The 22246-nt window shown below is 35.6% G+C and overlaps 2 protein-coding genes and 1 long non-coding RNA gene across 4 annotated transcripts; 2 read left to right on the top strand and 1 right to left on the bottom strand.

Moving 5' to 3' along the window:
- Window positions 1-4670: 4670 nt before the first annotated feature.
- On the bottom strand, window positions 4671-6273 carry LOC147763666 (uncharacterized). Its single transcript, XR_015332845.1, has 2 exons — window positions 6053-6273; window positions 4671-5678 (listed from the first exon to the last, which is right to left on the bottom strand). It is a non-coding gene; the product is annotated as an uncharacterized LOC147763666 (long non-coding RNA).
- An 866-nt stretch (window positions 6274-7139) lies between these two features.
- On the top strand, window positions 7140-12091 carry LOC106154799 (uncharacterized). Of its 2 annotated transcripts, none has more exons than XM_087004591.1 (5): window positions 7140-7812; window positions 8879-9039; window positions 9262-9538; window positions 9831-9970; window positions 10667-10875. In XM_087004591.1, exons 1-5 carry the CDS (start codon window positions 7218-7220, stop codon window positions 10706-10708), a joined length of 1215 nt encoding a protein of 404 aa, XP_086860717.1. In that variant the 5' UTR covers window positions 7140-7217; the 3' UTR covers window positions 10709-10875. The 2 variants fall into 2 exon arrangements, with proteins under 2 accessions (XP_086860717.1, XP_013384746.2); XM_013529292.2 differs by having other exon boundaries at window positions 7149-7812; window positions 10650-12091.
- Window positions 12092-17296: 5205 nt separating this feature from the next.
- On the top strand, window positions 17297-22235 carry LOC106160476 (uncharacterized). Its single transcript, XM_087004590.1, has 5 exons — window positions 17297-18060; window positions 18884-19044; window positions 19460-19748; window positions 20062-20201; window positions 20627-22235. Exons 1-5 carry the CDS (start codon window positions 17466-17468, stop codon window positions 20921-20923), a joined length of 1482 nt encoding a protein of 493 aa, XP_086860716.1. The 5' UTR covers window positions 17297-17465; the 3' UTR covers window positions 20924-22235.
- Window positions 22236-22246: the final 11 nt, after the last annotated feature.

Here is a 22246-nt window from a genome sequence, read left to right as displayed (position 1 = left end):
AGTTTATCAACTTAAAAAATTAAAGATACAATTACTACATTATCTGTTCTCGATCAAAAAAAATGGACTCAATTTTAAAACCTTCGTTACTGTCGTGCGCAGCACCATCTCAAGCTCTCCAATCGATCTAGTTTAGAAAAGCTAAAACTTGTCAGGAAGTGAGTATGATGTCTAACGTCACAGACAATGTCAAGAAAGTTTATTTTAAATGGCTAAAAATATCTTGCGTCTACTTTTGCGGTATGCCAGGTTTTTTAAAATAGAACAAAATGTCGTCTTTTTGGCACAGGCCATCATTTTCAGTTGTTTTGTTTTTGTAATATTTTAATCATTTTAATTTTATTTGAATAAAAACTTCAATTCAGTGACATCCATGATTAGCTAGGCGTAATGGTGACTAGACAAAGTAAAATGTGTTACACGAACACTATAACACTGCATTCTCTAGAAAGTAATCAGGCATTGTGAAAAAATATACTCGAGGTTGAGGACAAATTTTGTCAGTAAAATAAACGTACATTTTGTAATACCCCTTTTGGGTCAGTCTTATGTAAGTATTAATAACGTGCAAATATTATCCAAAAGGGTTGTTATTTTTAAAACTTTCGTTACTAAAACAGCTGAAACCTTCGAGATTTAGAAAATAATAGAATTCGCAAATATATGTTAACTTCTTTTCACTTTTCTGTTTTCTTCAAATGGACCTATATATTGAGAATGAATGTATAATATCTATAATTGCTTTGAATCACGCATTTTAGATGCAACGCTTTATTGTACAGCCGCGTATTGGAGATAATTTTTACTTTTCTCGGAGAAGGACATGCACAAAATATCTTATTAGCAAAATGACTTGGAATAACATATCAAATTTATTAATATGATTTGGATGTAAGTAAATCAAATTATCACACAGTGACAGCACAGTGACAAGCATAATCATCTAAATTTGCCTGTGTTCTTTGTGGCTATGCTTACATTTACATAAAAAGCATTTTGAATCAAGTCATGAATGGTCTTTTCACTATTCATACTTTCTTACAGAACTATAAAAAAGAGTTAAGATTTTAAGCACCGTTTCTCCTGTACCTGTAAAGTCCCAAACAAACATTTTCTCATTCTCCGAGTGACATGCAAGTAACGATGGGCATGACAGTGAAAAAAGTTACGTTAAAGATGTTTGACGTAATTTTTCTATTCATCTGTACCTTTAGTTTTTTCATAACGGAGTTATCGAAGAAGTAGTGATACTTACTAAACATGTATTTTGCTTCCACGTCTTATAAAAGCTCGACCTTCCGACTGCACCACACATTCTGTTGCGTCTCCGCTCTACTGTGTCCAACTGTGAAGTGAGTATCCTGAAGGACTGCTCGCACTTCGGTGAGCAACACATTGTTATGCAAATTACAACAAGCACGGCTCATTTTAGACGAGGGGTTGTGACTGAACTGTTCACAAATGTTCAGGGTCAAAATACATGAAGAATGAAGATATGACTAATGTCCACCTCTCGTTGTTATGCATTGCTTTATTCCAACAAATAACACAACCGTCTTCCATGGATATGTCTCCACGACACTCAACACCAGGGGAAGAGGGTGGTTGTTGACAATTCTCATCTCAAGGGCGGGTCCAAGATTGTTTGAAGTGTGTGTGTGTGGGGGGGGGGGGGGAGTCTGCGTATGTGAAGCCGACCGCCCCCACCCCCCCAACCCTTGGCGTGGGGTTCGGGGCCCGTTGGTATTTTAGGGGGCAAACGGTGTCATTTGGTACTCGTTAGAACTACAACATTGATCAAAAAGGTTGTCCCACCCCCATTTCCATGTATTTTTATTTGCAAATGATCACCTCACAGGCGTAAATTGTTATAAACAGTGCTTTTTATTCCAGATACCACTACCATTTTGTCCAGTGTTTTATGATTCAGCTTGTCAAAATTCTGATTTCAAGAGGGGACCGTTGGTGTGATTTTTTTTCAGAACTCGAAGGGGGGGTGGGGTCAGGGGTCACCTAAGTCCGTCACTGATTTGTCCCTCTAATTTGCCTAAATTTGATAATTACACATGTTGCAGTTGCCGTTTTTCAGTAATCAATGTCTCTATTGGAATTTTTTCACATCCCATGTAGTGTATCTCTTATAGTATAGTTTAACGTATCGGTTGCTGTCGGTTGATGTTGGTTGATGTTGAAATTATATCACAAACGGCTTTTGACAATTTTTTTACAAGATATAGTAAACTGTGTCTTTCCTTCCAAGCAATAACATTTTATGTCGTGTTAAATGTAGGAAAAGTCATATCCTGAAAAAATTCCACAGCACCTTATGGTTAAATTAAAACAAAAACAATGGCAGATACATAAAATTTTAAAAGGGTGTCACATTTTCAAATTCTTGGCAATTTGGAGTATTTTTGTGACTTAAAAAATTGTGTGATATCAGAGTCTCTTTCATTTTTTTCCTGCGGTGGAGCGGGGTGAGACAGCTACTAGATCTGCCGTTGTTTTTTTTTAAAATGAAATCAGAAGACCTGATTGTCATTTCATCTGAAAAAATATTTAATTTTATAACAAGATCAAACATTAGTCAAGTAGTTTATTAGAAAGTTTATTTATCAAATCAGACTTGAGCCACTCTTAATGCAGATACCAATATATTTGTTTTACGTATCTGAATATTCAAAACCAGTGATGTCTGAAAATATGAGAATACATCAGCAGTTTATTCTGCTCCAAATAAAAACCTTTTTTAATTTTATGCAAAATGGCATAGCGTTTTTTTTTTTTTTTTTTTTTTTGGCTTGGCGAAACCCTTAGGGTGGGGTACTTGGAACATATTAAATTCTTTTCCAGAGGGTCTCTTAAAATTCCCTCTAGTTACTATAAAATAAAAGTCTACCAGACGAGGGTGGGTGGGAATACTAAGGAGAGTGGATAAAACTCGGAGTCAGCAGGTCAAGGGTTCGATTCCTGGCGTTTCTGGATCCAAGCGAATTACCTTTTGCAAAACAAAATCAAAACGAAATGTCCGACAAGTCGAGTCAGTGGCTCAGTAGATAGGACGGGAGAATAGTAAGCAGGAGATATAGGGATTGCAGTGATGTAGAAAATGTGAAATTACTTTTGAAAGTTTTGAACGAAGTAAAGCATTTGTACTTTTATCATTGTCAAAATTATTTACAGCGTTAAAATTTTTACAAAAAATAATGGTAATATAACATTTGTGCTTTAAATTAACATAACTTAAAATTAAACCGAGAAAAGACAGTAAGCCAATACATCTGTAAGTAAAACAAGTCGAAGATTTTAAACATTGTTACTAAAAACGGAATCCTTTTATTTTTGAAATAAGAAAAATTCAAGATCGTGACATTTGAAAGACTTAAATTTGACAAGAACTAATTATAGACAAAAGGGATTTTTTCACAGTATATAGGCTACTTGGCAACTTTTTGTCGAAGTTGACATTAGTGTCTTGTCTTCATTGAATTATATAAAAAACATTTCCGTCCAAATTCAACGGTTGTAACAATTTTAAAAATGCATATTATCTGCTGTAAGCGTCATTCATGCACTAACGCACACGCGCATACGAGCGCACACGCGCCCTATGTGGTCTTGTTGATATTTGCAAACCAAATCGAACAGTAACCAAATTTTCTTCATGCTTGTAAGATTTCTGGTTGTTTGCCAACCGATTTTCTAAAATTATGTTTACTTTGCACTAAATCCGAAAATAGGTATCATATAGCCGTAACTGTGGATGAAAATTTACATTTGCAAAGCAAGGGAATCCGAAGCGACATAAAAACATAGACGGTTTACAAGATTATCCAAGTCTTAGACAAATTTAGAATAGTATACAAACAAAACTTAAAAAGGTTACGCAAAAATTAGTGTACTTCACATAAAATTAACTCTGGTTCTCGGTTTTCAGTGATGACACCATGCACAAAAAACATGGGAAAGCAGGACTGATATCTAACTAATCCTGTCTTGCTCCCGATAAAATTAAAATGTACAAAAATACAGAACAACTTTAATAAGAGCGCTCCTCTAGCACATTTTGGGCATGTTTTTCACTTTAAAAAAATGCAAACTAAACGAAATATAAGGTTTACATACACTTTGGTAGAATATTGAATTAGCCATTTAGAGGAACAGAATACTTTGAAATAAAATTTTAGATGGCAATTCCGTAAAATCCTTAAATAACTGACCAAACAGAATGAATTTTAGTGTAACAGATAAAAAGTAATAAATCCTATAATCAAATTTTAAAATTCTATAGATTTTGTTAGAGAAATATTAATTTTAAAGTTTTCATTATCTTTTTTTTTTTTTTTTTGGCAAAACTGACAAAAGCTGACGACCTAAAAATTCATCGAATCCTTTCAAAATACTCATTACCTCCCGAAAATTGGGCATTGCGATAGCTCAAGTGATTTTGAAAATATGGGATGCAAAATGCTATGATTAATGTCAGTCCTACAGATACATTTTAATGGACAAACGACATCTTAATGAAGCCCATTTTCCGTTTTTGCTTTTTGACACTTCAGTTTTTTAATATAAGTCCTAAAAGGCATATAAATGATCCCAATCCTGGGAATTTTTTGTAGCCAACTATTGGAACAGTTTTCTTGGCATATACGCAACAAAGGCCTCCATTCTACTACTGCAATATCAAATTAATTTTTTATTTTGGATGGCAATCTTTACCCCACCCCATGGTCTAACTTTGTTTCAGAAAACGATATTTGATCCCGCCCAGCACTGAAAATACCGAGAACCAGAGGAAGTTTATTCACAGTTACAGTGCCATATTCATAATTGTTAAAAGATTTTTACAGTACATGAGGACAATTCTGCAGAAACGTGGGTAGGCCAACATTTGCCCGTTACATAATGTTGGGATTTCTCAGGCTTTACAGGTTTTATTTACAGCATCTTTTGTAGATCTACATCTCTTCCTCTTTTTCGACTGACCACACGGTAAAATGTAATTTAAAGTTTCCTGTATGCATTTAACGTAATGCGGGTGCGATGTCTTTCCTTTCTAGAAGTCAACACCATTTAAAATAAATAAGAGTACAACTTCAAGTTGACAGCGAGGAGTCAAGTTGCAGATTTCCCCACACATATTTTCAGTGACAATTAACAAACATTTCTCTTCTTGGAAATCAATATATGATAATTTTAAAACAATCACTATCATTTTTATACAGACATTATTTCTAACAGATGAAAACTCTAAGTTTAACGATTCAGGTTCGGAAAGGGACGGGTATCAACCCAAAAGTATACATAAATTACCCTCATAACACCATGATCAGATAGAGTACTGTATTACTATTTAGTAACATACAATTACCAAAAGAAGCAAACCAGCATCATACAGGACGGACGCTTAGTATGGAATTAATTTCTATGAGAAGTTTCAAAAATACAAAGTTATTTTATTCGACTTTTAATTTGATATACATTTTGGGGCAGAATGTTCCAACCAAAAGCAAACAAAACATTCCGCACTAAATGTCGTCCCTGCAAACGAGCAGACAAACGTCGGCATAGGAGGCAATCTTGGCATGGATGTGGTGGGCTGTATATGTGTCGAACACAAAACGTATCTCTGAGTAGGACGCTTCTGGTACCTTCGTAAACCGTACTTAGAGTCACTGGAATTAAAGGGATAAATTCACATTCATGAAACAATGTCTAAAGATCTGATAAAGCAGATATTCTCAATACAGCAATTCTTGTCAGTATCCTTTGCGTTATAATTAACAAAGCGCAATTAAGCTTTCAAATGAAACAAATATATATATATATATATATTCACATTGAACCCTCATGGAAAGCTAATGGTATCAGAAACTAAAGGGTGTCCAAAAAGCTCAGAGGGAAAGCCAATAGAAAGTATCCTTCGCGTCAGCTACTAGTGGATGTCCCCATGGTCTATGTGCCTAGAGTGCACCATTTCAAGAAAATACCGTCAATGCAAAACTAATAAATGCTACCATATATTTACTATCATCTGTACGGAACTTACGAGATACTGCTGCCGGTTTCAGTGCCATCTGTTCGGCCTACATGTGGCAGTAGTGCAGTAATATGGCATGGGACACCCTTCTTCCCCATCTTGTATCGACCTTGATCCTATACTAACTGAGCACCTCTCACCAGAAACGCTCATCTGATTTACATAATGATGAAGAGGTCACCGTGCGGACGCTTCGGTTTGAATTATAGTCTGGTTTATGAGAAGGCACAATAAGTCTACATCTCGAAAAAAGGAAAAAGGATTAGGGGTTGATGAAGTCATAATGACACACACACACAACAAAAATTAATAAATTAAATTAAAAACGCATTTCAAAGTCAACATACTTGATATTACGTGACTGGGCATATATATATATATATATATATATATATATATATATATATATATATATATATATATATATATCAGCTTTTATAGGTCGAATAAACGGACTGGGGAGGCATTTTGATAGAAAAGACAGGACTTCCATCCAATTTTACGATACAGCATAAGCATATTTATATTTCTTTCTGTCTTTCTACTTCATGAAATATAGATAGACACTTATAAAGGAAGACGATTCACGCGTTTATTGAAATTTCCATAAGTAAACTCCTCAGAATTTATATTTTAACTGTCTGATTTTTTAACACGTTCTACATTTTCTTTACGAATTTCGCTCAGTTAGATTTTTGCAATTAACGGTTACTTAAAGTGATTTAATGAAACAACGCGCCAAACATTTTCTTTCAGAATTTTCAAAACGAGAAACTTGATATGACACAAATATAGACCAATTCTTTAAATTATTTTGCTCAGTTTTAATATGTGTATAATCCGTGCATAGACAGTTAATTTCTCAATCCACAAGAGCTTATTTACATTACTATAATGTAGTCCCTACACAAATATTCTGAAAGAGACTTATTTATCTCTCAAGTCTATTCTAAAAATAACCCTTTAGAAAAAGAGAATGCTCAGGTCACAATACAAAAGGCTGTAATCTAGGCCTATATTTATCTTTGCGTGAATATTGGATTTTCCGTACTGCTATTTATGGATCACATTTCAGTATTACAAAACATTGCAGGGTATTTTTGTAGAAATTTCCTACACGTCATACCTGTAATGCGGACCGCAAGTCTGCGAGTAATACCTCCACTCTCTTCAAATGTGTAGCAAAATGGATGATGTGGAGCAAAATAAGCTCTCAACTGAAACTATTGAGAGTTCAGTAAGCAATGACAGCGACGAATCTGCTGTGGCCAATGTAAATGTAGACCAACACTTTTTCAGTTGTGTACATGAGTTCCAGTTTCAACGCGACGTAAGAGAAGACGAGCCATCTTCACCTCCCATTGAAGAAGATGGCCGTGCTAATCCCGATCATCTTACCGAACTTTATATTTCATCTGATTTACCAGAAGACCATGTCAATCAAATCATTCAAGAGAAGAATTATGAGAAAATTTGGGACCTCCTCGTTAAAATGCTCGAACTACGAACATTGTCTTTGAGTTTTCTGCAACTGCCTTGTATCCCCAACTTACACGGAGAGAAATGCGTCTTCACGGAGAAATTACGATGTCTTTTTCTAACAGGTAATAACTTGGAGGATTTGCCAGACGCAATGCGTGTCTTGCAATGTTTGAAAAGGCTGCAACTAGGAAGCAATAATTTTACGAAGATCCCTGACGTCATAGCTCGATTACAAGGACTAGAACACCTCGATATGAGCAAGAATCAAGTGACAGATGATGGAATAGGTGGGTGAAATAATAGAACTGTCCGCTTATTTCAGTATTTTAGATTTTTGTTTCGCACAACCTATAGCTACGGTGAGGTGTTTATCCACGCATTGTTGTCACCTGAACGAATGTAAGCATACCGTTAAAGGTTGTGTCATGTTGTCAGATAGGTTGTGTCATGTTGTCAGCATAATAACACACTAACAAATGGCAGCCCACCCATTTTAAAGTATCATCCTCAGATGTATTTTACAAATCACAGGTAATGAAATACAACTATATCTCATTTGCCACACCTGCAAGTATCATAATATGTGCCTTGATCTAAGACATCCCCTACACATGCCATACAAACAAACTGGCAGCTTGGCCAATTAACTTGGTCTTATGCTGTTAACAATGCAAAGACACCATTAAGACTGGGCCCAGCAGGCCTTAATTAGGATGGAGTCTGGGCTTCTAAGTCATAGGACTAGATTTGGCCTGGGCTTGTATATATATATATATATATATATATATATATATATATATATATATATAGAGAGAGAGAGAGAGAGAGAGAGAGAGAGAGAGAGAGAGAGACTAAAGTACCAGTTTTTGTAAGAATCAGAAAAATAACACAGGGGAATTGGATCATTACCCTCTTGGATTTTGCTTTCTTTTAATCTATTTTGTAGAAGTAAGTCTAAAAACAAAAAATTAAATCCAAAAAGTTTTTTAAAACTTTAAAATTAAATAAATTAATAATAAAAAAATGAAAATATTAACTTTGAAGAATATTAAGTATTTTGTAGGACCATAACTGTGTTTCACCGTTAAATATAACAAGGATGTTTTTTTTTTGGACGTGCTTTATTCTAAATTTCGTTCCATTTTCGTTCCACGTCAGACTATTAAAGTTGAATGAATCGGTGTTTTCAGTCAAAGTGTGATTTTAATGTCGTATTATCCAATGACACTTGTGACAGTAAACCGTAAACCAACTATGCATTTTTCACATGTGATTGATGTTACAATAAAAATGCATTACTATATTTTGTCAATACAAAGCACGTAATTTGTAAAATAAAACTAAATGTTTTAGCGCACCTGGACTTCAAAGACTTGAAACTGAAGGAGTTGTATTTAAACGGCAATAAAATCAGGACCTTGCCTCCAAATATCTTCAAGTTGAAAGAACTGACACATTTCGATGGGTCCTACAATGAATTACAGTCTATCCCCGATGAAATTGATCAGCTACAGGTATGTGTTTCCACGTAGTTTATTTGTCATTTGTGTAATTGACCTTTAATAGGCCTGTTAGCAATATTTACTGAGAAGTCAATTTGATGGATACGTGGGCGTCATATATTTCTTTCAATAACGGCTATAGACCTGAGATTCTTGAGTTGCATAATAATAATAATGTGAAAAAAAGCAAGGCGCCATCAAACTCTCTTTACCTTAATACATGTTTACTTTCAGAGTCTGAAGTACATCAGATTAAAACAGAACCGATTAAGGCGTCTCCCAGAGTCTCTCGGAAATGTGAAGTCCCTTGAGGTTATTTGTGTGTCAGAAAATTGCCTGCAGGATATCCCTGCAGAAAAGCTTGCAAAATTACCTAAATTGAGATTATGTTGCCTTCATTCTAACCGGCTGGGCCAGGCAGTTTTTCAGACATTAAAGAAGGCTAAGTTTCATGTTCGGTTTGGCGATAATCGGTTGGTTGATCCCAAAATAGCAAAGGATAAAATAGAGGGTAAGTGGAATTATCAGAAGGCAGACCATTTAACTAAAAGCAGGCAATATATATATAAGAACTATTTCTAAATTCTTAATGTCTGTGAAAATGCACGATGATTTCTCCACGGAGATGAAAGAAGCTGAAAAGAATAGACAGATGCAAACGACCACGGAAAACACAAATTTTAGAGAAAATAAAGTAAAATATTCACTTAATTGGTGAGTGCAATGACATCTAACTACGTATTCGTATTTTCAAGTACCCATGTAGAGAACGTTTATTAAAAATGATTGTCTTTTCGTTTCAGCTGGTTGCCATATGACAGATGTCCCATCCGGAAAAATGCCAATTTTTGATGTTTTTATCCTTTACTCTGGATCTGAGGAAGATGAAAAGTTGATAACTGATGTGTTTCTCCCAGAACTTGAGAAGGAAAATGAGCTTAAGGTGAGACACAAAAGATTTCATCCCCTGTCTCCCCTAGCAGAGTAAAATCATTTGTCAGAAAGTAATAGCATCCGTGGCAATATATGGCATCTATAGGGCATATATATATATATATATATATATATATATATATATATATATATATATATATATATATATATATATATTGGGATATGCTGTTAAGTCGCACATTAAACTGTATGGAATTGGTCAAAATTGCCTGCTATATATACAATAGGCTCTACAATATGTAGGCTTTCTCACTTTTGTCACAATTTGTTGTCATTTTTCAATTAAAGGGATAATAACTCTTCGTATGAGATCTATATTTCACAATAAAAACATTGTGAATAACTCATAGAAATATAATTTATTCTGTTTTACCACAAAAACGGCAGTTATAGCCATAAATTCTGATATTTGAGCTTGTCTTTAAACCACTTGACCTCCATTGATGACTATACTCTGTTACATCTCTTAAGAGATTTTAACAAAAAAACAAACTTTTATGAAAAAAAAAACAGGGACTAACTTTGAATGTAAAAATGGATTAATTAACCATTGGTAAGTATGGGAAAATTGTTGTTTACTCCAGGAAAATTCATTTTTTGGCCGAAACGAAGAGTTATTATCCCTTTAAATTGTCACGTAAAATTATTTTATTTCTTATTATGAATAGGTTTGTGTTGCCTTTAGAGACTACACCCCAGGGCAATATATGGCGGAAGAAGCTATTAACAATATGAAGAAGTCTCGGAAAATCATTGCTCTTCTGACCGAGCATTTTGATGAGCAGGCCAAGGCAGTGGAAATCAACCAGGCAGTAGGTGCAGATCATGGCAGGCAGTCATGTTCTGTCATACCTGTTGTATGGGGTAATCCTGACTATGTAAAAATACCTGCTCAGTTTGAGGAAATCGTCCCATTGCGGGCCCCAGTAGACTGGGATAAGTTGTTAACAGCTATAAAAGCATGAGGTTTGGAATAAATAACCAAGCCATTTGAAGTCAGTTTTTAACTTCTGAATCAAAAATATCTTTCAAAATTAATTCCATTTGCTTTATGACAAGCCTTTATTATCCATTTTGACCATGAGAGTAATTTTATAACTGTAGCTAAAGGGCATTAAAAAAAGGGATGGAGGCCGAAAATAAGTGTTCATGTACATAGGTTGGCAACAGGCTGACAACGGCACCTTCGTATCGACAATTTTGTACTCTTGTAGATTGATTAATAATATGTATAATATCTTTTTTTACTGAAAAATGAAAGCGATCAATTATCGTTGACTTCATTTCACTTTGAGTAAGACATATCAGTGACCCAGAAAATCAACCCGCAAAGATTACCATTACCTAAATGAATGTTTTTCCTTTAATGCCACAGAAATATGTGTTATTACAAATCCCTTATTCTAAATATTACGACATTATAACTAATATTATACTATGAATCCAGTGCATCTTTTAAACGGAGCTTTCAGTACAGCTAAGAGGACGGTTATATGGAACTCGTGGTTTATTTCTAGAAATTTCATGATGTAGTGCAGCCAGTCCAAATGATTAGTCATTTAAAGAATTGTTATTTATGGGCAATATTTCAGCTAAAAAAAGAAGTATTCATAACTAATTGATGTGTGTAATTTTTTATTGTTTCAAGAAAAAATATGTTGGTTCTGAAATGAAAATTGCTGACAAGTTCTTTTTTCTTTTCTTTATCCTTATAGACCTGAACTAGACTCCCTTTAAGCTGCTCAAATGGTAATGTTTGTGGACCACATTTGCTGTGTAGATCTCTCATACTAAAAGTGCTTATTTATATTACTATAACACTATTGAGGCTTTGGTTTGGCAGATGTCCAAATGATATTTTTATGACAATTTCCTATTATAACATTGTTGTCTCTCTATCTGTCAGTATTAATGCAAAAGTACTTAGTCAACTCTAAAGACCCCTTGTCGAAGATTGGCAGTTTATGGTTTCTCCTTTCGGTATTACAAAAAGTATAGCCTTAATTAAATTGTTGATGGGCCGCACTCTTGAAACGCAGGCGAGTCGCTATCGCTTGTGTACCAGTGTTTTCTGTATCTTCAAGAAATAAAACTTGTGAGAGAACCAGAATACATCTTTTTCATTCATTCTACCGAGTAACAAAAAAAAAAAAAAAAAAAAAAAAGCTTTACAAAAAGAGAATGCTCGGGCTTCATTACATCAGTCCCTTTACCTGTGTTTGTTGGCCTGTTTACATGCTTTTGTGTGAATATAGGATGTTCCAAACTGCTATTTACAGATCACATTTCAGTATTACAAAATATTGCAGGGATCTTTATATGGAAGTCTCCAACGCATCATAATGCAGACTGCAAGTAATACCTCCACTCTCTTCAGACGTGGAATTTACTTTCTTTCTTTTATTGTGAATAGGTGCGTGTTGCCTTTAGAGACTACATCCCAGGGCATTATATGCCGGAAGAAGCTATTAACATCATTGCTCTTCTCACTAAGCATTTTGATGAGCAGGTCAAGGCAGTGGAAATCAACCAGGTGGTAGATGCAGATTTGGCCAGGCAGGCATGTTCTGTCATACCTGTTGTATGGGTTATCCTGGCAATTTTAAAATGCCTGCTCAGTTTAAAAAAATCATCCCATTGCGGACCCAGTAGACTGGGATAAGTTGTTAACAGCGATAAAAGAATGAAGTCTGGTATAAATAATCAAGCCATTTAAAGCCAGCTTTTAACTTTTGTATCAAATATGTCTTCCAAAATTAATTCCATTTGCTTGATCACAAGCCTTTATTCTCCGTTTTACCATGAGAGTAATCAATCACTATCATTTTCATACAGACATTATTTCTGTTAAATTTAACGATTCAGGTTCGGAAAGGGACGGGTATCAACCCCGACCCAAAAGTATACATAAATTACCCTCATGACACCATGATCAATAGAGTACTGCATTACTATTTAGTAACATACATAACCAAAAGAAGCAAACCAGCATCATGCAGGGCGGACACTGGTCCTCAAATCAAACTCGGTCCCTTGATTCTAAACTGTTTACAAGAGGCTCTGCTCTGGTCCTACACCTGTAAATGTCCATTATGACGTATACACACGTGTTCCCCAAACGTGTTCTTAGCTGGCTCTCTTTTGGGCCCCAAACTTTTTCTGCGGTATAGTCTTCATTTGCAAACCTGCCAGTATGACGTTCGGGGGAGGGGAGGGGGTTAATTGCTGTAGTTTGTAACTCCTTGTAATACTTAATGTAAAGTCTAAAGAGGCAGAGTAGGCTTGTTGACTATACTGATTAAGAAGCCATTGATGTTTATATTAAACCTACAGTTTTAAATAGTCATACCGAAACGTGCCCTTAGCTGTCTCTCTTTTGGCCTCTAAATTAATTTCTTTGGTATATAGTTTTTATTCGGAAACATGCTAATACACTGTATGACGTTCGGTGGGGTGGGGTTGTGGGTTATTAAAAACCAATTTTTATTGGTTTAAACGGCCATGTGAAGTATCCGCGAGATCGACGGGTAAGGTGATACTTCTCGGCATGAATTGAAAAAGACAAATTGATCAATTACAGGGTATTCTCTAGTATATTGCTCTTATGCTCTTATTCTCTTATGCTCCCCCTCCCACCCTGACCGCTTGTAATAGATACTCATTTCTTAAATATATGAAAAATGAAAGCGTAAATTAACTTATCTCAACTGCACTCCGGGGAATCATTCCTTAAGAAAGTGAACGTTTGAGTCACGTTACCGACGCTTACGTTTTACAAAACGTTTTTATTAGTGTTTCATATCATTTTTAATAACTGTTGGCTGCTTTCCCTGTTAGAGGGTACATATACAATAACATAAACCAGAGAAAATAATGGAACATGTCATACATTTATGCCGATATTAAACTAAATATGCATTTTCACTTTTTGTTGAAAGTTTTTTTAACATTGAACATAATATTTTTGGGTTAGATTGTCTACATCTGTAGCGGTGTTTTAAAGGGTCATGAAGTTAAAAGGTTTGAGACGCACCATCATGACAGCGAGTGAGGACCCCCCCCCCCCCACACACACACACGAATTGTCTTGAACACATGAGCACGCCATATATATAAATATTGTAGTAGTATTAAGCATCCTAAAGGTAGTCACGCAGCAAAACTTTTGTGTTCTTTAAAAAAATGTGAGAATATATAATAGCAAATACAATACGAATTTAAATAATTGTAATGCATTTCTTTCTAACATTCAGTTTACATACGTATTTTGGTCAGCCAAGGATGCGTTTGGGGAACACGTTTAAACACGTCATGATGGACATTTACAGGTGTAGGACCAGAACAGAGCCACTTGTAAACAGTTTAGAATCAAGGGACCGAATTTGATTTGAGGACCAGAAGAGAGGCTTAACAGACGCTTAATATGGAACTAATTTCTATGAGAAGTTTCAAAAGTACAAAGTTATTTTATTCGACTTTTAATTTGATATACGTTTTGGGGCAGAATGTTTCAACCGAAAGCAAACAAAACATTCTGCACTAAATGTCGACCCTGCAAATTAACGAGCAGACAAACGTCGGCATAGGAGGAAATCTTGGTATGGGTGTGGGGCTGTATGTGTCGAATACAAAACGTGTCTCTGAGTAGGACGCTTCTGGTATCTTCGTAAACCGTACTGGAATTTAAGGGATAAATTCACATTCATGAAACAATGTCTAAAGATCTGATAAAGCAGATATGCTCAATACAGCAATCGTGTCAGCATCTTTTGCGTTATAACTAACAAAGCGCAATTAAGCTTTGAAATTATACAAATATATATATATATATATATATATATATATATATATATATATATATATATATATATATATATATATATATATATATATCATGGAAAAGTAATGGTATCAGAAACAAAACGGTGCCCAAAAAGCTCAAAGGGAAAGGGAAAGTATCCTTCGCGTCAGTTACCAGTAGATGCCCCCATGGTCATTATGCCTAGAGTGCACCATTTCGAGAAAATATCGTCAATGCAAAACTAAGAAATGCTATAATACATTTTCTATCATCTGTATTGAACTTACGAGATACTGCTGTCGGATTCAGAGCCATCTTTTCGGCCGGGGGCGTCTCGATAGTCCGAAGGTTCATTGGTCCGAAGGTTCATTGGTCCGAAAAACGGTAACATTTTCATCGGTTTTTTAATCAAGGGTTCATTGGTCCGAAGGTTCTGTAGTGAACATTCGGACCAATGAACCTTCGGACTATTGAACCTTCGGACTATCGCTACGGCCCCTTTCGGCCTACATGTGGCAGTAGCAGTAATATGGCATGGGACATTCTTCTTCCCCATCTTCTATCGACCTTGATCCTAACTGAGCACCTGTCACTAAGAACGCTCAGCCGATTACATAATGATGAAGAGGTCACCTACTTTCCGTGCGGACGCTTCGGTTTGAATTATAGTCTGATTTATGAGAAAGCACAATAAGTCTCCATCTCGAAAAGAGGATTAGGGGTTGATAAAGTCATAATGACACACACACACGCACACACAAACACACACAACAAAAATAGATAAATAAAAATAAAATCGCATTTTCAAAGTCAACATACTTGATATTACGTGACTGGTCATATAAATCAGCTTCCGTAGGTCGAATGAACGGACTGGGGAGGGAATTTTGATAGAAAAGACAGGATTCACATGCAATCTTACAGTCTTACGGTACAGCGAAACCGTAAGGTTATTGATATTTCTTTCTTTCTTCTTGAAACATAGATGGACACTTACAGAAAAACGTTTCACACGTTTATTGAATTTTTCATAAGTAAACTCTGCAGAATTTATATTTTAACTGTCTAGATGCACGAATAAAACACACATATTAAAACTCAGCAAAGTAATTTTGTGACGGGGGCTTTTACTTGTGATAAAAGCGCGTCACTGTATAATTATGAACAACTGCGAGAGGTACGACCTACTGCCGTGTTATAATTTTAAGAATTGATCTATATTTGTATTATATCAAGTTTCTCGTTTCGAAAATTCTAAAAGAAAATGTTTGGCGCTTTGTTTCATTAAATCACCTGCAGTAACCGTTAACTGCATAAATCTAACTGAAATTCGTAAAAAATGTAGAACATGTGTAAAAAATCAGTTCAAGTATTATTCAGCACATCTTCCGCAGTGAAAGTTATCTGGTCGAGGTACATGTATACGCTGATCGCCAGTCGCCTCTCTCTTCGTACTCCTGTTTCCCCCCCGCAAAACAATCATGGCTTCTCAGAATCGTTTTTGAAAACTGAAACTAGTTTCTGATTACAAGAAACGTTAAAAAATGGTTTCTTTTTTCTTTGTCTATGTTACGGAGCTTGTAAATCCCATTCAATTTTTCTATTTCAGACCTTAAAAAACTATATATGTTACCCCTCAAATTAAAGTAACTGAATCGTACATGAAGACTATGGCGGTGAAAACGTTACGAGGAACATTCAGAAGTAAATTATTTGATTATAAATGATATAAAACCACTCCAAATGCAGGGAAGGGTCGAGCAATGATTTGTTGGTAGGAGAAAATTAGTTATTTTTCAAGGAAAATTCGATTTGGTCGGAAAATACCTGACAAGATGCATGTTAATTGTAAAAGGTTACAGTGCAACACGATCATTAAAAAACAAAAAGCTTTGGGGATGATATTTGAAAAAGTGACTGCTCTCTTTGCAGTACTTTTTTTTAGATTCCTGCGTCGCTCGCCCCAAAACAGACAAATCATATTCTATCCAGGTCAAACTTTTCTTGGTTGATCTGAAACTTTAAAACGGAGCTTTCAGTCCAACTAAGCTGACGGTAATATGTCACTCATTTGATTTTTTTATAGCAATTTAATGACTTTTTAGTGCACCTTGTCCATTTGATTTGCCATTTTGAAGAATTGTAATAAATGGGCGATATTTCATCTAAAAAAGTGTTCAAAACTAATTGATAAACGTTCATTTTTTATTGTTTCAGGAAACAATACGTTAACGTTGGATCTGAAAAGAAAATCGCTGAGAAATTCTTTTTTTGTGCTTATATTATGGACTTGACTCGCTTTAATTTGCTCAACCGTTTATGTCTGTGAACCACATCTGTCTAGATCTCTCCATCTACCAGAGCTTATTTACATTACTATAATGTAGTCCCTACACAAGTAAATAATAACGAGCACAGGATATTTCCGAAAGAGACTTATTTATCTACCACGACTATTCTAAAAAAAGTGCTTTGGAAAAAGAGAATGCTCAGGTCACAATACAAAAGACTGTAATCTAGGCCTATATTTATCTTTGCGTGAATATTGGATTTTCCGTACTGCTATTTATGGATCACATTTCAGTATTACAAAACATTGCAGGGTATTTTTGTGGAAATTTCCTACACGTCATACCTGTAATGCGGACCGCAAGTCTGCGAGTAATACCTCCACTCTCTTCAAATGTGTAGCAAAATGGATGATGTAGAGCAAAGTCGGCTCTCAACTGGAACTATTGAGAGTTCAGTAAGCAATGACAGAGACGATTCTGCTGTGGCGAAAGTAAATGAAGACCAAATATCTTTCAGTTGTGTACATGAGTACGTGTTTCAACGCGACATTAGAGAAGACGAGCCATTGTCACCTCCCTTTGACAAAGATGGCTGCGCTGATCCCGATCGTCTTACCGAGCTCTTTGTTTCATCTGATTTACCAGAAGACCATGTCAATCAAATCATTCAAGAGAAGAATTATGACAAAGTTTGGGACCGCCTCGTTAGCATGCCCAAACTACAAGTATTGTCATTGAGTTTTCTGAAGCTGCCTTGTATCCCCAACTTGCACGGAGAGAATTGCATCTTCACGGAGAATTTAGATTGTCTTTATTTAACAGGCAATAACCTGGTGGATCTGCCAGACGCAATGCGAGTCTTGCAAAATTTGAAAAAGCTGCAACTAGGAGGTAATCGTTTTACGAAGATCCCTGACGTCATAGCTCGATTACGAGGACTGGAACATCTCGATATGAGCAAGAATCAACTGACAGATGATGGAATAGGTACGTTAAAATATATGTCTGCTTATATTTCAGATGTTCGTTTCTTCTATGTGACCTAAATTGAGGTGTGTTTATCCACGCACTGTAGACTCCTACTTGAATATAGGCTTATCATTATAGGTCGTCTCAAGTTGTCAGAAATTCTTTTCACCTTTTTATTACCATGTTGCCTTTACATATACATATATAGACTTAAGTACCAATCTTTGTAAGAATCAGAAAAATAACACAGGGGCATTGGAACATGACTTCCTTAGAATTTTTTTTATAGAACTATGACAAAAACAATATATTTTGTTTGAAATATGAAAACGTCAGTTTTTATGAAAACTGGAGCGTGAGAATCAATAACATGACAAAGTTTAAGCTTTATTGATTTTTTCAAGTATTTCACGTAAAAATATCCTCTTCACAACTAAGGTAGTAACTCGGTAGTAAAACCACCGTCCATGGTTACCACACCACATCTCCTATACTTTACTGTATAACTTGAAAGATTAGTGGAATTGAAAGAGAAAAACATTAAATTTTCCGGGGGACCATATAAGCGTTTCACCGTTAAATAAAACAACTATGTTTTTTCCCTTGGACGTGCTTTATTCTTAATTTCGTTCCATGTCAGTTTCCGTCAGAAAGAAATGAACGTCAGACTATAAAAGAGAGTTAAATGGATCGGCGTTTTCAGTCAATGTCGTATTATCCTATGACACCCGTAGCAATAAACTAAGTACGCATATTACAGATATTACATGTACAATGAAAATGCATTACTATTATTTGCCAATACAAAGCACGTAATTTCTAAAATAAAACTATGTTTTAGGGCACCTGGACTTCAAATGCTTAAAACTGAAGGCGCTGTATCTAAACGCCAATTACATCAGGGAGTTGACTCCAAATATTCTCAAGTTGGAAGAATTGATCATTTTCGACGGGTCCTACAATGAATTACAGGTTTTACCCAATGATATTGATCAGCTACAGGTACGTGCTTTCACACAGTTTATTTGCCATTTTTGTAAGCGACCTTGAATTACCCTGAGTGTCAGAGCAACGTTAAAGCTAGCTTGTTAAATATATACCTTGTGATGGAGTACTTTTACTAGGTCGTACTACGGTATTGTTGATATGGGTTATATATGAAATCAAGATCGAGCTGGCAATACCGGAATCTAGAACCTAGGGTACCTTGAATAGACCTGCAAGTAAAACGAAAAGTTTGATGGATTTTTTTAACTTTGAGGTATTCATTGCTTGCATTAATGGATATAGACATGACATTATTGAATCACCAGTGCTGAATAATAATAATAATAATAATAATAATAATAATAATAATAAAAGACCCAAGCACCATCAAAGAAATTTTAGGCCTTTGTACATCTACCTTTACTTTCAGAGTCTGAAGTACATCAGATTGAAACAGAACCAATTAAGGCGTCTCCCAGAGTCTCTCGGAAATGTGAAGTCCCTTGAGGTTATTTGTGTGTCAGAAAATCGCCTGCAGGATATTCCTGCGGAAAAGCTGGCAAAACTACCGAAATTGAGATTATGTTGCCTGCATTCAAACCGGCTGGGCCAGAAAGTTGTTCGAACATTGAAGGAGGCCAAGTTTGAGGTTCGATTTGGCGATAATCGATCGGTTGATCCCAAGATCTTTTCCAAAATAGAATGGGGTAAAGTAGAAGGTAAGTGGAATTATCAGATGGCAGACCATAAAAGAAGGAAAAAGATATATATGAATTCACAATTTTTAGATTCTTAATGTCTGTGAAAATGCACGATGATTTTTGTATACTGCCGTATATTCTACAAATGTAGCTTGGAAAAAGAAGCTGAAAATAAGGGACAGGTGCCAACGATCACGGAAAAACCACAAATTATAAAGAAAATAAGGTAAAAAATTCAGTCTGTTGGTGAGTGTAATGGCGAGTTAATTGTTCGTATTTTACGTATTGATGTAGAGTGCATTTATTCTAAATGATTGTCTTTTCGTTTCAGCTGGTTGTCATATGACAGATGTCTTAACCAGAGAAACGCCAGTTTTTGACGTTTTTATGCTTTACTCTGGATCTGAGGAAGATGAAAAGGTGATAACTGACGAGTTTTTGCCAAAACTAGAGAAAAAGGCTGAGCTTAAGGTGAGAAATATTCCTGACAGACGCAAAAGAAACGTTTTTCGTCCACTGCCCACCCCTATATTTTTTATCCTTTAGGCCATAACATTTAATACAGGCAACCTTTTGTTACATTGTTAAAATAATTAAGATAGTGGGGTTATATAATAAAAGCGGCCTTGTTTGGCCAAATCTCAAACAACCGTTGCCTTCTTTCTTGTTGTGAATGGGGCTGTGAAAGTTTGTGGTACACTGGGATGGAGGGGCCATAAATAAATACATTGGCATATGTTGTAAAGTCTTATACTCAACTGTACAAAATTGGTCAGTTTCTTGCCAAATATAAAATAGGCTCTACAAAATGTAGGATTACTAATTTTTGACGAAATTTGTCATTTTTCATTTTATTTGTCATATAAATCTATTCTCTTTCTTATAATCTTGAATAGGTGTGTTTCGCCTCTAGAGACTACATCCCAGGGCATTTTGAGCTAAAAGAAGCTCTAACCAATATGAGAAAGTCTCGGAAAATCATTGCTCTTCTCACTGAGCATTTTGATGAGCAGGTCAAGGCAGTGGAAATCAACCATGCGGTAGATGCAGATTTTGCCAGGCAGTCATGTTCTGTCATACCTGTTGTGTGGGGTAATCCTGACCATGTAAAAATGCCTGTTCAGTTTAAGAGAATCGTCCCATTGCGGAGCCCAGTTGACTGGGATAGGTTGATAACAGCGATAAAAGAATGAAGTTTGGTATATAAATAACCAAGCCAATTAAAGCCAGTTTTAAACTTTTGTATCAAATATGTCTCCCAAAATTAATTCCATTTGCTTGATTAAAGCCTTTATTCTCCGTTTTACCATGAGTGTAATTTAATAACTGTAGCTAAAGGGCATTAAAAAAAGAAGGCCAAAAATAAGTGTACAGGTTAAAAATGGTAAAGTGTATACATATCTAGGGGTAATGTTTAGTCAGACTGGTGGTTGTGTGGAAGCGGTCAGACAACAAATTCCCACAAAACAATCTCAACTTTTAAAGTTTGCGTCTTTTATTTCGAAAAACGCGGACTTCCCATTCCCTATAAAGAAAAAGGTCATGGAAGCAGCATTAATATCTTCGGTGCTGTATGGCTGTGAATCCTGGCTATGTTCAAGTTATAAAACAGGTCAGTCGTCCTATTACGCAATTATCAAAACTTTATTAAGTGTCAGGCAGAGCACTCCTAATGACTTAACACTAGCCGAATTAGGAATACCCGAACTAAGCGCCAGAGTACGCGCTGCACAAAGATCCTATATGACCTATATGATTCTTCAGACACGATCTGGCATGGTGGACGATCCTTTTATGCATGTGTGGCGGCTTTGTAACGACAACGGCACCAGGGGAGCCCGATTTCTGACCAAAGTGGTTAACTCCAATAACATTATAGAGACAAATAGAGCCAAAATAAAGAATCGAATTAGAAATTCAATCAGAATTAATCTGTTACATACTTTAAAATGAATCCTAACTTGTCTATACACGATATACAGTCTCAGGGAACGGGGCAGGATAGCCTGTTCTCGATTACGTCTAAGTGCTCATAGTTTAGCTATTGAAACGGGGAGTTGGTCACGCCGCCCCAGAAATATGAGACTGTACATGTGGAACTGATGTTCAGATGGAAGAGCATGTAATTTGTTTCTGTCAAAAAACGAAACAGTTAAGAGAAGACTACAATAGACTAGACTTTTCAGACATAACGTCTTTCTTTAACAATACGGGTGACATTAATACAATGGCTAATTATGCCCATAGATGTTTTATGTTGTCAGAGACGGAAAGGTCGGAGGATTAACTGTATATGTAATGTACTTTTTGTTTTGTTTTGTTAAATATTGTATTCTGCTCGGAGATGGTAAAATAAAAATCTATCTATCTATCTACATAGGTTGGCAGCAGGACAGAAGACGACACCTTCGTGCCGACTCTTTTGTACTCTTGTAGATTGTATTATAAAACAATACGTATTATCTTTTTGAATGAAAACTATCGATTCTTCATTTTATCTTGTGTCATACATATCA

This window comes from Lingula anatina, chromosome 2 (assembly GCF_051362555.1).
Source record: "Lingula anatina isolate TDL-2025a chromosome 2, LinAna3.0, whole genome shotgun sequence".
In the NCBI taxonomy this organism is placed as follows: Eukaryota; Metazoa; Brachiopoda; class Lingulata; order Lingulida; family Lingulidae; genus Lingula; species Lingula anatina.
The sequence above is the reverse complement of the archived record's forward strand: the minus strand, read 5'-3'. Positions and strand labels throughout refer to the sequence as shown.

What these genes read in the sequence shown, in the direction of transcription:
- LOC106154799 (XM_013529292.2), top strand. Translation starts at nt 7,218, where the DNA reads ATGTGTAGCAAAATGGATGATGTGGAGCAAAATAAGCTCTCAACTGAA. An exon ending in ATGAAATTGATCAGCTACAG is followed by an intron (nt 9,040 to 9,261) that starts GTATGTGTTTCC and finishes GTTTACTTTCAG; the next exon opens with AGTCTGAAGTACATCAGATT. An exon ending in AGCAAAGGATAAAATAGAGG is followed by an intron (nt 9,539 to 9,830) that starts GTAAGTGGAATT and finishes TTTTCGTTTCAG; the next exon opens with CTGGTTGCCATATGACAGAT.
- LOC106160476 (XM_087004590.1), top strand. Translation starts at nt 17,466, where the DNA reads ATGTGTAGCAAAATGGATGATGTAGAGCAAAGTCGGCTCTCAACTGGA. An exon ending in ATGATATTGATCAGCTACAG is followed by an intron (nt 19,045 to 19,459) that starts GTACGTGCTTTC and finishes CTTTACTTTCAG; the next exon opens with AGTCTGAAGTACATCAGATT. An exon ending in AGAATGGGGTAAAGTAGAAG is followed by an intron (nt 19,749 to 20,061) that starts GTAAGTGGAATT and finishes TTTTCGTTTCAG; the next exon opens with CTGGTTGTCATATGACAGAT.